This window comes from Penaeus monodon, chromosome 3 (genome assembly GCF_015228065.2).
Source record: "Penaeus monodon isolate SGIC_2016 chromosome 3, NSTDA_Pmon_1, whole genome shotgun sequence".
Classification (NCBI taxonomy): domain Eukaryota; kingdom Metazoa; phylum Arthropoda; class Malacostraca; order Decapoda; family Penaeidae; genus Penaeus; species Penaeus monodon.
This window is the reverse complement of record NC_051388.1, coordinates 17,491,573-17,508,319: the sequence shown is the minus strand read 5'-3', so window position 1 is coordinate 17,508,319 and position 16,747 is coordinate 17,491,573. Positions and strand designations below refer to the sequence as shown.

At 50.6% G+C, this 16,747-nt stretch overlaps 1 protein-coding gene across 1 annotated transcript in view; it reads right to left on the bottom strand.

Moving 5' to 3' along the window:
• Positions 1-16,747, bottom strand: part of LOC119592741 (protein bric-a-brac 1-like) — a gene marked incomplete in the record, with an annotated part of 38,840 nt that overhangs the window by 16,984 nt on the left and 5,109 nt on the right. The window contains 1 exon segment of the mRNA XM_037941679.1: positions 1,476-1,566. Within this exon segment, the coding sequence (XP_037797607.1) occupies positions 1,476-1,566 (91 nt within the window).

Here is a 16,747-nt window from a genome sequence, read left to right as displayed (position 1 = left end):
TGCTTGGTGTGTGTGCGTGCATGCGTGTGTGTGCGTGCATGCGTGTGTGTGCGTGCATGCGTGTGTGTGCGTGTTGCGTGTGCGTGTGCGTGTGTGTGTATGTGTGCGTGAGCGAGCGCGCGTGGTCTGAAAGTGTACATACATAAACACATATACTTTTAGGATATTGGCAGACATTGGACAATATCACTTCTGGTTCTTTAACCCTGGCCGAGACTCATTTGGTCTTCGGCTGTTGCCAATACCAGAACCAGAAACCCATCTGCCTAGTGCATTATAAATACCAGCCACTTTTCACACACATGAGTATCTCACTGTCTTCCTTGCCTTATGCAAAACAAAACATGAAACCACAAAGTTTTCTTTGATAGGCCACGAAACATATCCAAATTACCCTAGCCGATAACTCTCTCTCGTGAGTGTGACATGACGTGATACAACTAATCCAATTCATGATTCTTGATGCTCCAATATTATTAATCCGATGCCGTGCTCCCCAGTCACACTTCACCTGTTTCTCGCTACTGAGCACAGATGACGTCAGCCAAATTCACATTCGTAAATCGTCTACATGTCTCGCATCTACCCTCCCTCTCTCTGCATCTATCTAACCATTACTTCAAAACCCAGCCCGTTTCTCTCCAAGTTCTCCGTCCATCAGACGATTCACCTATTCATTTACCCTACTTGTGCATTCGTCCAACTAATCCATTTACGGTTCCTTGAGCTCTCGCCTACTTTACATACTGTCCATCCATCGCTCCATCATCAAAATATTCGCCAATAACAGTAGCAGTAGTGGTGGAGGCAATTACTTTTTGATAGTACTATTTTTTATTATTTTTGTTATCATAACCATTATTATTGTTATTAATCATCATTATCATTATAATCATTCCGTCATGATCATTTTTATCATCATCGTCATTATTATTAGAATTGGGACATTAACAAAACAAGATTCATAACAATATAATAATAATAATAACAAATAATAATAACAATAATTACAGTAATAATATCATTACCTTTATAATTACTATATTATCATTGCCATAAAAACACCAATAACAACCATTACAATTATCATTTGTATAACTACAAAAATAACATTATAAATAATCAATTTGATGTTTTTGTTACCATAATTGTTACCATTATAATTATTTACATAATTGTAAAAAAGTAAAATCAGAAACAATAACAAATAATTATACTGAAAATAATAATAATAATAATAATAATAATAATAATAATAATAACAACAACAATAACGAAAGAACATCAACAATAATAATAAAACTAACAATAGCTATGATTATGATGATGATGATGATAATAACAACAATAACAATAATCATCAAAATCCGTTATTAGAGTAATCAATAACCGTCCCACCGTCCTCCTCCAGCGTGCCCCGCGGCCGGAGAGGCGACGCGGCCTCAGAAGCCGGGGTAAAAAGCCGACAGACTCACCTGGTCCCTGAGTATTGTGAGGATATCAGCGAAAGTGGACTTGTGATTATTCCACTTAAGTGACAGGAGCTCGTCCGTCATCGTGTTTATTCTGCGGGAGAAGAGAGAGAAAATAAAAACTCTGTTATGTGCATATTCGCTTTTGTAAACCATGTTTTATGCAACTGTGGATGCGAGATTTTTTTTTTTCAGGGTAACATCTTTTTTTCTAGAATTACATTCTGAATTGACAAAAAATTGAAGATAAAAAGTAATATCAAGAAGGATTTTTTGTATATATAGGAATAATAGCAAATGAAATATCAAATGTCATAAAACATATATGAAACTGCATATAAATGTATAGCGAGTATGCGTGTTTCATATATAATCATACACATCTATATCTATCTATATATACATACACACACATTATATATATATATATATATATATATATATATATATATATATATATATATATATATATATATTATATATATATATATATATATATATATATTATATATATATATAATATATATATACACATAAATATATACATATACATATACATACATACACATTTATACATACACATATGTATACATATGTGTATATGTGTGCGTGTGCGTGTGTGTGCGCGTGCGTGTGTATAAAATACAATATTATATATGTAATATATATGTAATATATATATACATAATATATATATATATATATATATATATATATATATATATAATTGAGTATTTATGTAATAAATTAATTAACAAAGCACACGCGCGCGCACGCACACACTCATACACACACACGTAATAATATACATATACATATATATGCACACATATGTATTATATATATATATATATATATATATATATATATATATATATATATATACGCATAACAGCAGTAACAAGTTCACTGACTGAAAAAATATTGGTATTGCGAACAACTGCAAAATAGAAAATCATTTTGATACTCGGAAACACGCCAAAGAAACACGATAAAGAACGGCGGAACAGAGGCGTAAGTGGAAGAAGGGACGCTTGAATATACGACGCAGACAGAGGAGGGAGTGCGACGAAAAGAAGAAAATGCAGAAGGAAGGACTGGAGACATACACAATCCAAGAGCGAAAATAAGGGAGCATAGCGTACAGGAACGTGTCCGAGTGCACGTGCAAGGGCTAAAGGGCTGAGGGGCGCGCGGAGGAGACAAGGTGTAGAAGCAGACGGGGAGGGCACACACTGGGCTCTTTCACTCACGAGGGAGCGAGTGCGCCGGCGTTTCCTCCTGGCCCCCTGCCAGACTCCTCGCCCTCGCTCCTCCTCCGCGATCTCGTACACCGAAGACCGGATGGGAACATGAGACGACGAACATTCTTTTTGGCAGATTTCGTTCCGCGGGATGAGGTCGCTAGCAGGTTTGTTTGGACGAGAAAAAGGCATCAAACGAAGTTGCGATGGACGAGGAACATATCAAAAGTCGTATGTCTAGTTATGCCAAGAGTACATTTAACAATTATAAATAGAAGAAACTAATTCATATAAAACGCTATGGCAATAACGATAGCCCACCAAGACATCGGCAGCCACAGGATTCGATCGCAGCACTTTGCGGTTCTTGACCACCTGTACACGGGCCTCAACCCAACCTCCGCCGAGGACATCTTCCGCAACCCAATTACGAGCCAATTCCTCCGATGCTGACGCCACTGCACTGCCATTGGCTCCTCCCACACCAGCTATGCCAGGAATTGCGCCGCTGACCCTCTGCCCGGGCGCATTTCCGATTAGAGTCACCAGGACTAGCCAAGGCTATCCAGGAGGATGGCGAGGAGATTCAGCATGGCAAGTCTGGGCTACCCGGGACAGAGAATCAGATGAATGAGAACTATCTTGGGCTACAGGTCAAGACGAGTTGTATAGCCATGGCCACCAGTACAAGGCGGGCGAGGTCTCGGAGTCTTACGGGTTGCCCAGGACAAGCATGCGGGTCACAGGTGCTATCTAAGGCATCAGGGGACAGGTAAACGGGTCAGTGGGGCTATCCAAGGCTACCCAGGACAGGCAGGTGGGTCAGTGGGGCTATCCAAGGCTACCTGGGACAGGGAGGCGGGTCAGCCAAGGATGGGTTGCAGCGAGCAGGTAGGTGGGCGACCTTGAAGGACAAGTTTTTATGCGTGGCGCAGAGATCTCATTCATGGCCCCTGGCACTGGCCCGCCCCCAGCCCGTGTAAGTGGAGCAGCCAACACGCAGATCCCGCGCGAGCCTTGCCACCGCTGCCGCCGAAGCGAACTGATAACGAGACACCATCAAGATATACTATCTGCCGCCGGAGTGCCACGCGGAAGGCGCCCACGGCCACCGCCTGACCCAGAGACGTCCCAACGCCGGGCAAGCATGTAGCGTCCCCGCCCTCGTTCGTCTTCAACCACCACCCAATCTTTAGTCAGCGAGAAAATGAAAAAGTTTTCTTTCCTTCTTCAGCTTTTCATTTTTTTTTTCGCAGCTGAGTCTCGATAGGCGAGACTGTGCCCGGGTAAGCGACGACCGTGTAATAATGATTGTGATCTCTCGATTTTTTCAGGTCTCGGTCATGGGCATTACACCTTTAATTTGCTTCTTTAATATACTTGTAATATCTTACGCCGATCAAAATCTTGGGGCAAAATATGAAGAAAAAAAATCTGAAAATCAAGAACTGTCACAAGAAAACCGCCCCTAACGGCCACTTCTTTGTTTTTGCTTCGAAGTACAACGCACTTGGATATGTCTAGAGTTCAATTTAAAGGAGAGAAGGGGATGAAGAGCAGAAAGAAGAAGAAATTAAAAAGAGTGCAAAGAGAGGAAAAGAAATGTGGTGAGAGGAGAGGAAAGGATAAGAAAGGAAAGTATCAAGAGAAAGGGAGAGCGAAGGAGGGAGGAAGGGAGGAAGAGAGAAAAGGAGGGGGGGGAGGAAGAGGGAAAGAGAGAAAGGGAGAGGGGAAAGAGAGAGGGGAGAAAGAAAGAGGGAGGGAGGGAGGGGGGGGGGGGAGGGAGAAAGGAGAGGAGAGGAGAGGAGAGGAGAGAAGAGAAAAAAGAGAGAGAGAGAGAGAGAGAGAGAGAGAGAGAGGAAACGGAGGAGGAGATAGATAAATAGATAGATAGATAGATAGATAGGGAGAGAGAGAGAGAGGAAACGGAGAAGGTGAAGGAGGAGGAGGAGGAGGAGGAGGAGGAGGAGGAGGAGAAGGAGAAGGAGAAGGAGAAGGAGAAGGAGAAGGAGAAGGAGAAGGAGAAGGAGAAGGAGAAGGAGAAGGAGAAGGAGAAGGAGAAGGAGAGGGGATAGAGGGAGGAGAGGGGGAGGGGAAGGAGGGGGGAGAGCGAGGGAGAGGGAGGAGAGAGGGAGGGAGAGAGGGAGAGGAGAGGGAGGGGGGAGGGGGGGGGAAAGGGGAGAGAGAGGAGAGTGAGAGAGAGGAGGGAAGGGAGGGGAGGGAGGGGAGGGGAGAGAGAGAGAGAGAGAGAGAGAGAGAGAGAGAGAGAGAGAGAGAGAGAGAGAGCAAATGACGAGGCTCTTGCGGGACGAGACACGGGCTGGAGCGCCGTGAAGATAGGCGAGAAGAGCGGAAGCCAGAATTAGCGGACGCCTCGCATGTGTAACAGAACCTGGTGCAGGTGTCGGGCCATGATAGACAACTTTCCGGGTACAAGCGTGGCATCGTGGCGCGGGCCGGGTAGGACCACCTTCTCCACCCACCGCCGCAGAGGCTATTGGCTAGCTAAATATATTGTGACCTTGTAGGTAATACCCAGCAGAGCCGTGTTGCGGACCTTGACTTGGGGGGAGGGAGGAAGGGAGGGGGAGGGGAAGGTTGGGGGAGGAGGAGGAGGAGGAGGAGGAAAGAAGAGACCTGTCAGAGTGCATGTTAACTACACGTAGCGGCCTTCTTGCACGACCGCCACCTCGCAGTCCAGTCTACGCTCACTCTGGAATGTGCATTAATTAGTGAGCATGACGAGCAAGTGTAGCGGCCCTGGCAGATGTTCGGAGGCCTTTCCACACGTGGCTGGCTCCTCTCTTTCTCCCTCCCTCCCTCTCTCTCTCTCTCTCTCTCTCTCTCTTCCCCTTCTTCACTAGCTTTCTTTTCCTCTATCACTCCCAACTATTGCTCTCTCTTTCTATTCCATTACGCTAACCCCATCTCTCTCTCTCTCTCTCTCTCTCTCTCTCTCTCTCTCTCTCTCTCTCTCTCTCTCTCTCTCTCTCTCTCTCTCTCTCTCTCTCTCTCTCTCTCTCCCTTCATGCTACCGCGCGCTCCCTGGGGCTCTACTTCAGTGACTCTTCAGTAATAAATCTCGGTCACATGCTGTTCCGTCTGCACCCATCCTCGGGCTGTCGGGGGTTAACGTAGGATTGAAATGACGCAACGCCTCCCCGGGAACGCGATGCGCTGATAAACGGGAGGGAGAACTCGAAGGGGAGAGATCGAGATACAGTAATGCTGAGAGTAACAGCTGGGGTCTGCCCATCACACATGTCACCCGCGTAACGTCATGCCGCGTGGGGGGAGGGGAAGGGGAGCGGGGGGCACATCTGGGGGACAGAACGCGACTTGCCAGGTGTCGCTACGTGAGACATCATGACCAAGCACTCTACATACGCCAAAGCCTTCCTCTCGAACAGCGTCTAACACACGTGTAAACATGTTAACGCACTCCGCGATCTTTTGACCGGCCGCAGCACTTCGCTTTTCGCTCGGCAATATTTAGCATAAGCGTTCTCACATTTCCGCATGCCCTGGAACACAACACCAAAACAGTTTTGTTGTGTCTGGTGTTTGCACGGTAAAATAGTATACAGCAACTCTCTGCTGCGCCAGATGGTTGCCGGTGCTGGCGGCTGTGCGATAATACTCAACCAAGTGGTCACACAGCTGCGTCGCTCACTGAACATGTTTCTCAATACTTGCTCAACACATCATTCATTTTCTCCGACACAGACTTTCTTCCAAACACGTCCTGGGAAATATAGTTGCACCACCTAAAATCCCCACGAGACGACAAGCGTGTGAGGAACGCAGAACAACTGCACTTGTACACCTACACAACGAAGGCAGCCGCAGCGCACGCACATCTGTCGCGGCTCCCCACCCGCGACGTACTGGCAGCGCCGCCGCTGTACCTCTGCCACCCCACCACTAGGCACGTATGTATGGCAAATTATAATACGAACTGGACACCGGTTCGAGCCACGGGGAAGGGGGAGGGACGGAGAGGAAACACGACCCAACACAGCCAAGTGTCGACGGGTGTGCACATCCTCACGCTTGTCCCAAACGTCACACTGATGTTCCCCTCGAGCTGTTTCTTCTAGAACGGTAGTCTTCAAATCCACGAACGTGACATAACTAGCGACGGGCAACCTGGCACTCTTCGCCCATAGCGGACGGTAAATCCCCTCCAACCAGGTGTGTGTTCACGTTTTCAAAGCTAACAAAATATTCGGTGGACATTTCGCTAATCCCTGCCTGTGTTCTACATAACACATTGGACCTGAAGGTTGGAGCACGGAGATGCTGAGAAGGCCTGAGTACGGCGGGATGCCATACTTGGTCTTGTCTAGCTTTGGTGGCACAACTGCAATTCTGATAACATCATTGTGCCCGACCATCTCCCATTCCCTCTACCAGACTTGGTAAAATCTACACGTGTGTAAGTATGTGCGTGCGTGCCTGAGGCAGTGTGTGTGTGTGTGTGTGTGTGTGTGTGTGTGTGTGTGTGTGTGTGTGTGTGTGTGTGTGTGTGTGTGTGTGTGTGTGCGTGTGCGTGTGCGTGTGCGTGCGCGTGCGTGCGTGTGTGTGTTTGCGCGCGTGCGCGTATGATAATATATGTAGCGAAACTTTTCTTCTTGCAATAATACATCTCCCCTTCTTCCCTGCTCCTTCCCCACAGTTTTCCTATCCTGTCCCTCTCGCTCTCTCCGTCTCTTACCTCTTATCACTATCTCTGTCTGCCTCCCTTCCCTCCCTCTCTTTCCCTTTCTCTCTCACGTAATTACTCTTTAATGTATGGTCGCGCTAAAATAACTTCCGCCGCCGCCTTCCAGGACAGATGTCGGGGGCGAGACTCCGCCAGCGCTCGCACGCCTCGTGAACTTCCCACACTTACGAGCGAGCGGCGGTTCGTTCGGCCCCTGCGAGTGGCCAACTTCACGTTCCTATTTCGTCTTTCTCGAGGCTTTGTAAGTGACCTTTTCGAGGTGAGCCTTTTCCAGCGATCGTGTTCATAAGTGAATACAAATTCATTCATACATACCTTATGGTATACGCGGACATAAACAAGCATGCAAGCACACAACACAATAAACACATGGTCCCCTTCCGCCCTACGCACGCACAAAAACACACAACACACTCATATCCCCCCCCCCATACACACACACAGTCACACGCACGCACACCAACGGACACGTCGTTGCGCCACCCGACAAGGACTACACATGTCGTCGGCCGCGCCACCTGCGAGCGACACATCTCAGGTTACCGCCACCGCCGCCGCACCACACCCTGAAAGGCATCGAGGTGAACATGTGGGGCAGGTGCAGATGCTGCAGTGCCTCCGTCGTGTGACGTTCATCTTTCCCCTCTCTTTCTTCTCTCCTCTCCTTCCCTTTTCTTTCGTTTTTTGCGTTTCTCTCATTTGTCACACACGTTTTCTTATCTCGAAAACGAAAAAGTTTGTTCGTCGTTTTTTACACTTCCTCCTCTTCTTTCTCTTCTTCTTTTTCTTCTTCTTTCTCTTCTTCTTTTTCTTCTTCTTTCTCTTCTTCTTTTTCTTCTTCCTCTTATTATCATTATCATAATTATTATTATTGCTATTATTCTCTCTTCTTCCCTCCCTCTCAAGCGACAAGAAAAGGCAAGAAAAAAGGTAAGACACAGCCAAAGGAAAAGATAAACAGACTCGGGCGGGGAGCTGGGAGTGGTAGGACGGGGAGGGGAGAAGGAGGGGAGAGGGAGAGGTGAGGGAGAGAGCAGGAGGAGGGATGAAGGGAGAAGGATAAGGAGGAGGGGGGGGGGCTGGGCACGACACGCACATACTGTAGTCTCTCTCATGCAGGATCCGTCACTCTGTCAAGGACACGGCTCTCCTTTGTCACCAGCCATCCGCGACCCTCTCCCGGCCGACTGTGCACCACCTGTGCTCGCTGTGCCTCGGCCCTGCGTGCCACCTGTGTACCATCTGCCTCTTGGGCCTCCCCCACCTGCCGGTGCTGGCGGAGGAGGCGAGGGCATGTCGGTGAAGAGAAACAGGTGCGGAGGGGGCGCTGGCGCTGGCGTGCGACAAGCTGACCTTGGCGGCTACGGGTGGCGGCGCAGGAGGGCCTCTACATCCTTCACAGCCATCACTAAGATGTTCTCGCCCGTGATACTGCCTCAAGGCCGCCTGCACCATCGCCTTCCATGCTCTCTCCCAGCCCCTGCCCCTTCCCCTACCATCCCTCTCTCCTTCCCTCTCTCCCTCCCTTCTTCCCTCCCTCCCTCCCTCCCTCCCTCCCTCTCTCTCTCTCTCTCTCTCTCTCTCTCTCTCTCTCTCTCTCTCTCTCTCTCTCTCTTTGTATTTATGTATTGTATGCGCGCACGCACGCGCGCGCTCACACACACTTTCGCTCACACACACACACACACACACACACACACACACACACACACACACACACACACACACACACACACACACACTCTTTCACGCGTTTAAATCCATCACACACTGTAAAGCATGCATGTACACACCCCTCTCTGAACTTTCCTGTTCAGAGGTCAGGCTAGGCCAATGCGGCACAATAATACAGCGTGTGAGAGCAAGAGCCGAAGGGGCCTGGGAGACAGCATATGACTCTCGGACAAAGAGCAGTCCTGAGACGTGCCTCTGCAGTGTTATGACGCTCTCTCTCTCTCTCTCTCTCTCTCTCTCTCTCTCTCTCTCTCTCTCTCTCTCTCTCTCTCTCTCTCTCTCACTCGCACCTTTAAAAAATAAACGTGTTCAAACCATGGCAGGTGCGAGTATCATTTATCAAGTGATCACCTACGGGGCAAAGTGTGACATTACATCATGATGTGTGCGCGCGTTAAAGGGGAGACTGGGAGGGGATAAATATATAAATATGAACAAGATTATTTCAACGCTCTAAATATATAAACGGAGGTATATCACGGCTATCTCCACGCGAGCTCTATGTGTACATGGGAAACCGAAAAGAAGACAATATATATGCATAAAAAGCACATTAATTATTAAATCAAAACTAGTAACAAACTATCCCTCTGCCACCAACGTCAAACACGCAGAACCAGACGCACAAGTCATCCACCAGCGAACACGGAAAACAAAAGGAAAGAATGGGACCTTCCCATCGAACTCCTTCCCGCGAGCTCTACTTCCCTAAGAGCCTCCTTCGCCCCCCCCCCCCGCCTTCCCGTCTTCCTGGCGAGCTTCGGCAGGCAGGTGTTGGGTCCAAACACACACACCGGAAGCCTGCGGTGGCTCCACTCTCACGAAACTATTTCCCTCCACGATTCCGCCTCTCTCAGCTGATAAACCCTGCGTAAGGAACCAATTATGCTTGCCCCATTCAGCGCTTTCATACAAAAAGAGTTCGTATACACTGAGAGCAGGTGCGTCTACCTCACGCACCCAGCTGCGAAAGGAGAGACAGAGGGGGAAAGAGGGAGAAAAAATGGGGAAAGAGGGGAAAAGAGGGGAGAAAAGAGATACTGCGAAAAAGAGGGAGTTAACTTGGGCAGGGGAGAAGGGGGAAGAAAGGGGTAGGTGTCCTTGGGGCGAGTTCATTATTCCCCGCAGGTGGTAGCGCAGGTGTGAACGCGGGTGACGAGGAGATAGGGAGTAGAGGGGTGGGGGGGGGGGAGCGGGGTTTGTGGTCGTCCTCGTCCAGGTCACCGACACCGGAACACTCCATGAACTCCCCCCTCCCCCCTCTCCTCCCTTCTTCCTTTTCCCTACATAACTACTGCGCGCCGGGGAGTAGGAGAGTTGGGAAGGAGAGAGGGTGGGAGGAAGGGTAGAGGGGAAAGGGGATGGAGGGGTGGAGGGAGGGAGGGAGGAGGGGAGGTGTTAAGAAAACCTCAGGGAGTTTTCTCGCGCTCGCATATATCATCGGCATATTGTAAGACTTGAAAAAAGCGACAGATGTGCAACAACAGCGAATGACGCGACGCCGCCCGAGAAACATTTTACAGCAGAGGTTTATTTATGTTCATTTAAAGAATTTTCTTTTGTTATTTCCAGAAAAGGCGACAAGCGATTTGCGGCCCCGGAAAGCAACACACGGAACGCGTTTGGCGGCAGAGGCCTGGGAGTGAAAGGGGGTCCGCCATCGCTGTGTGAGAAACGGCACTCATGCACTCACTCGCTCCTTCGCTCACGCACTCCTTCGCTCACGCACTCGCTAAATCATGCACTCACTTGCTGTCACTCGCTCACGTATTAGTGCATGAAGTTAGCTTACTGACATGTGAGCAATAACAACGATGCTAGCGAAGCGAAAATGCCAGTTTTAGCAGCAGCACGTGACGGTTGTGATCAAGGTCTACGCATCTATTTAGACCTTGGTTGTGATATTGCGTGATAATGATAATGGCGGCATTGGCGATGATAATTAATCAAAGCGGACCTATCCTCCTTCGTCCAAGACTTTTCCAAAGTAACTTCTGCAAAAATTCAGACGTGGGCGGGGAAGGCGGGAGAGAGCGCGTGACTTGAGGAGCCTCCGCAGCACGCTCACGCCCGCCCCGCGTCGCTCACGCCCACGACAGACGCTTCGTGGCAGTTATCGTTGCCCGCCTTCCCGACCCTTTCTTCTGTTCGTCGTGCGTGTTATGGGGTTATTGGGTATCTTCTCTAGCGAGGATGACGGTGCGGACTCGGGGCTTATTTGCGTCGATAGGATTCACCTGGGTCGCGGTCTCCTGCGCCGTCTTCTGTGCTTTTTCTCTTTCCGTATCTGCCTTTAAGCATTTTTATGACTCAGTCCTAGTCATAAGACAAATCTCTTCAGGGGGAAAAGCCAGGAAATGTGCCAAAGAATTTTGTTAGGATCAAGTCCTGTCATCATCATATCATCATCATCCTTATCCTTTTCGATGTCATCACATTCACCATAAACATCACTTCATTTCGTCATCATTATCACGATCACTGTCACCATCCTCTTCGTTATTACGATCACCTTCACTAACTCCATCGACACCATTATCATCACCATTTTCACTCTTCTCAGCCGGTCCAGCTCTCCTTGCTTTCCACCTGCGGACCCGCCGGACGGCTCGGCAACAAGCAGACGTGTGACCTTGAACCTTGTCTAACTCTAAAGACAGACAGACAGACAGACAGACTGATAAACAGACATTTACCTTCGTCATCTACCGTTACTGTATACACATCAGACAAGTGTGTCTTTAATTCTCTCTCTCTCTCTCTCTCTCTCTCTCTCTCTCTCTCTCTCTCTCTCTCTCTCTCTCTCCCTCCTCTCTCTCTCTCTCTCCTACCCTCCTTCTCTCTCTCTCCCCTACCCTCTCTCTCTCTCTCTCCCTACCCCCCTCTCTCTCTCTCTCCCTACCCCTCTCTCTCTCTCTCTCCCCCTACCCCTCTCTCTCTCTCTCTCTCGCATACCTAATGCCGAATCCGTTCTACCCCCGTCTCCTCCTACTCTTTCCCCCTCGTCTTCCATTCCTTCTCTACCCTCCATTTACATCCACACACTGTGCCACACCCACCTTCTTTCCTACTCCCCTTCCCTCCCGTTTCCCTCCCCCCAACCTCTTCTCCTCATTCCCAACCACCTCACCCCTTCCCACGTATTCCCAACTTCTCCACCCACCTCACTACTGTCCGCAGCACTGACATACCGAACCCACTCCCGGCAAATACCACGACAAATACCGAGGATTACAAAATACCTGGCCTTGAGATTGCTGTCGAGGAAGGAGAAGTGGGAGGCGGGGGAGGTGGGACAAGGGGAGGGAGGAAGGACAAGGGGAGGGAGGAAGGGCAAGGGGAGGGAGGAGGGGCAAGGGGAGGGAGGAGGAGCAAGAGATGGGAGGAAGGGCAGGGAGAGGGGGGGGGTGGGAGGAGGGGCAAGAGAAGAGAAGGGAGGAAGGACATGGAGAGGAGGGAAAGGGGGAAGGGTAGTAGGGGGAGTCGGGTGGTGCGGGAAGAGGGAAGGGGAAAAGAAGGTAAGGATGGGGGAGGGGGGGCTGAAATAAATGTGAGAGGGTGGGGGTGCTTTGGGAATAAGATTGGGGGAAAGGGTGAAAGGAGAAGAGAGAGGGAGTGAGAAGCAAAGAAAGGTGGAGGATGAAGAGAGGGGGAGAGAACGGGGGAGGGAGAAGGTGAGGCAAAAGGATGTGGGAGGGAGGGAGTAAGGAAAGGAGGGAGAGAGGGGGACAGCGTGAAGGTTAGGAGGGGGAAGAAGAGAGGGGGAAGGGTCGGAGAGAGTGGGCCAGAGAGAAGGGTGGGGTGGTGAGGCAAGGGAAGAGGGAGGAAGGCAAGGGACAAAGGGAGAAGGAAGGGGGAGAGGAGAGGGTAAGGGGGACGGATACGTCATGAGAATGTGGACGGGGGAGGGGGGAGGGGGTGGAAAGGGCAGAGCAAGGGGAGTCCCGGGTCCGTATCCAAGGGAAAGAAGAGAGGAGAGGAGGAAGAGGCACAGATAACGAAGAAAGACAGAGGTGGCGTAAGGGGGACAAGGTTTGAGTTGATCCATGAAAAAAAATAAAAGTTGTTTTCAACTGGGATGGATGAGGGACAGGTGGGTGGGTGGATAGGAGGGCTGGTAAGGGTAACAGAGAAAGGGGGAGAGGAAGGGGAGAAGAACTGGCAGATGGGAGGAGTGCGGCGGGATTAGAAAAGAAGGTTACAGGGGGAGAGGAGAGGAGAGGAGAGGAGAGAGGGGGGAGAGGGAGGGAAGGAAAGCAAGGAAGGGAAGAAGAGAGAGTGAGGGGGGTAGGTAAGGAGAGAGGGAGGGAAGGAGAGGGAGGGGAGGGGGGGAAGGGAGGGGAGGGGAGGAGGGGAGGGGAGGAGAGGAGAGGAGAGGGAGAGAGAGATAGAGAGAGAGAGAGAGAGAGAGAGAGAGAGAGAGAGAGAGAGAGAGAGAGAGAGAGAGAGAGAGAGAGATGGGGTAGAGGAAAAGAGGGAGTGGGGGTAGAAAGAGGGGCGGGGTGTAATGACAGGGCGGCACCAGCTGCGGCCTGCTGGCGGGTGGAAGGGTTGCGGGTGATGGGCAGGTGGTCTGACGATGAGAGCGAGGCCTTGGGATGTGTGAGGAACAAGTGGGTAAGGACGAAAGAGAGAGAGGGAGAGAGAGAAGGGGACAAAAGGAAGGACAGAGAGAGAAGAGGACACAAGGAAGGACAGAGAGAGAAAGGGAGATAAAGAGGGAAAGAAGCAAAGTGGCGGGAGAGGGAGTGGGAGAGGGAGGGAGGGAGGGAGGGAGGGAGGGAGGGAGAAGAGAGAGAGAGAAGAGAGAGAGAGAGAGCGGAGAGAGAGGAGAGAGAGCGGAGAGAGAGGAGAGAGAGAGGAGAGAGAGAGAGAGGAGAGAGAGAGGAGAGGGAAGCAGGCGAAATAATGGCGAAACCATAGCGAAACGAGATGACCCTGCTAAAAATGAAGAGAAAAATCGAAACGAGGGAACCAGCGGTAGAAGAAACATGACGCGGGGCTATCGCGGGCCCCCAGAGCCGACTCGAAGAGAGAAGGAAAACAAGGCCCCGAAAACAAACAGGAGGATGAAATTCCATTAAAATCCGGGTATCCCGAGCGCTTCCACTTGACCCACGGCCACCCCACTTCTCACCTCGCTCTCGCCCCCCACCCACCCACGACCTACGATCCCCACAAAACCTTGGCAACATCTCCCCTCAACGATGGCAGAGGCGAGGGAGGAGGAGGAAGGAAGAGGAGGACGAAAGGAGGGAAGGAGGAAAAGGAAAAACAAAACAAAAGCAAAAAGCTCGAGGAATCCACAAATTACCTAACCGGAACTCAGAAACCAAGGTTGAGTCAAGGGTAAGGCTGCCAGATGTAGGTTCCGCTAAGGTTCGAGCACGTAATCATTCGAGGAGATCACCCATACAAAACGTCCTTGCTTGGTCTCCCCGGCAGAAAGAATGAAAAAAAGAAACCTGAAAATTCCAGTCACGGCTAAAAATACCTTCGGGTCAGTCGGACATACAATGCTGCGACGTTTTGGCGGGAAACGCAGTTGAGCTCGCCGCGGGCGGGAGGGTTAAGCGTAGGTGCCTGGCTAGTTCAAGGGCAAGACTTTTAGAGTAAACACCGCCTCCTTTGCCCAATCCTCTTTGCCATCATCCTCCGCGCACCTCGAGCCACCGCCACTTGTGCCATCCGAGGCTCGATGTAACGTTCACCTGCCGCCCATGTGTTAATGTGCACCGTTGAGGGCGGGGGCTGGGCCGATGCACCGTCATCCGCAGCGAAAACAGGTGTTGGCGGGGCGTGTTCACCTGGCCTGCTTAAGGAACACCTTATATGAAGCGGCTCAACATGCTGCAGTAAACAGCTCGTCAACCTGGCCGCGGGCCGCTTCCCCCGTCATCACGCTTATGCGGCCTCTCCGTGCCGCTGTCACTTCGCTCTCGGTCTCGGCGCGCTCACCCGCGGATGCGTGCGAAAAATGCAAAGGCAACAGGCTGATGACTCTTCCTTGCTAAGTATTCTGCTTATACCTCCCCTCTCGTGCAGCCCCTGAAGTCTCTTTTCGCGCCGAGAAAGCAGAATTCTAATTCGCCACCATCATCAATTCTGTTCCTGCCTCCGTCTACTATCGCCTACGATCACACTGACTCACCTGCTCCACCTTTCTCCCGGCGCCGTATACAGCCTAGGCCGTTTTTCTTCTGTCGCTTCCTGGCCCAAAGCAACTATCACTTCCCTTTCTCTTTCCTCTCTACGGCCGGCCCCTCCCTCGCACGCCCCTCCCGCCCCTCTCCCTAGAACCACGAAGCCACGTCTTCGGGTAGAGATAGGCAGGTGTCGGGTTCTTCCTTCACGTTGCGATCGTGTGGAAGTTGAATGACGCCACAACTACTACTGTTATTTCCTCGTCAAGACGTAACTTGGCTGCTACGCATGAGAAGGCGCAACTAGCTTCTCAGGTGGTTCTGGTCAGTTGTGTTAACATGGAGGAAAGCAGGCGGAGCGTGAGCGCGAGCGTGAGTGCGGCCACAGGTATGCCGCACCTGTCGCTCACATGCCGCTGCTCACTTCCGCCCCTTGGGCCGCAAGTGCTCCGAGAATGCCGTACCCTAACAACGTGAACTTACATTCCGCGCACTCGGGACTGCGGTCAACCGTGAGGCCACACCTCCTCGCCCACGTAACTCTTTCAGCAAAGGCTTTTGGAACAAATGGCTCCAAATGCATTCAACTTTTCCCCTGCAGGTAAAAGACTTGACAAACAACCAATGTCTTCCACCAATCGAAATTTGACACTCATTCCTCAGGAAAGCTTCAACATCGCAAACCGCAGCGCATATGCTACGCTAGAATGATACACAGCCCGCGCTCCATGCACGAAACTCAAACAAAGTGGTTGAGTCCAGTTCATAGTCCAATTCAGTTTATCAGAATACAGCTAACTACTAAAGCATTCTGGCGGCGCCGCTATCAAAAGTAGCGGAAACGGCGGGTATTAGTGATCGCGGCGGAATTATTAGGCGACAGGAGACGGAGGGAAGAGGCGGAGGAAAGCGCCGAGACACCGGAAGATACGCACTTCCTGGTGGTTCGTATCAGACACCTCTTGCCGGCAGGGGACCGTCCGAGCGCTACGCCCATGCCCGCGAGACCTTCACCGTCGCGCTCGAAGCAAGTAGATTAAAATAGTTCATAGTCTACCAAGTCTTTCATTTCCCTCTTAGCAATGATATCGTCTTCAGAGATCACGCATCTCTCACCCGTCTACGAAACGCTCTCTTTCTCGCTTTTATTTTTTTGTCCGCGGGATCTGTTTTGATCCTGGCGTGTGACGTGACAGAGAGAAAGGAAGGAGGGGCGGGAGGGAGGGGGAGGGAGTGAAGGAGGAGACACGACAGTCACGCGACCACGTCTCCCTCATGGCCACATGGAAGACGTGTAACCTGTGTGCTGGGATGCATGTGAAGTGACGGCCTCTCCAGGTATCCAGGGCAGGTTGATCGCTGCAGATAATTCCCCAGGTAACCTTGAACACACAGTGGACCCGGATGTACCGTCCACCGCTCGGCTGG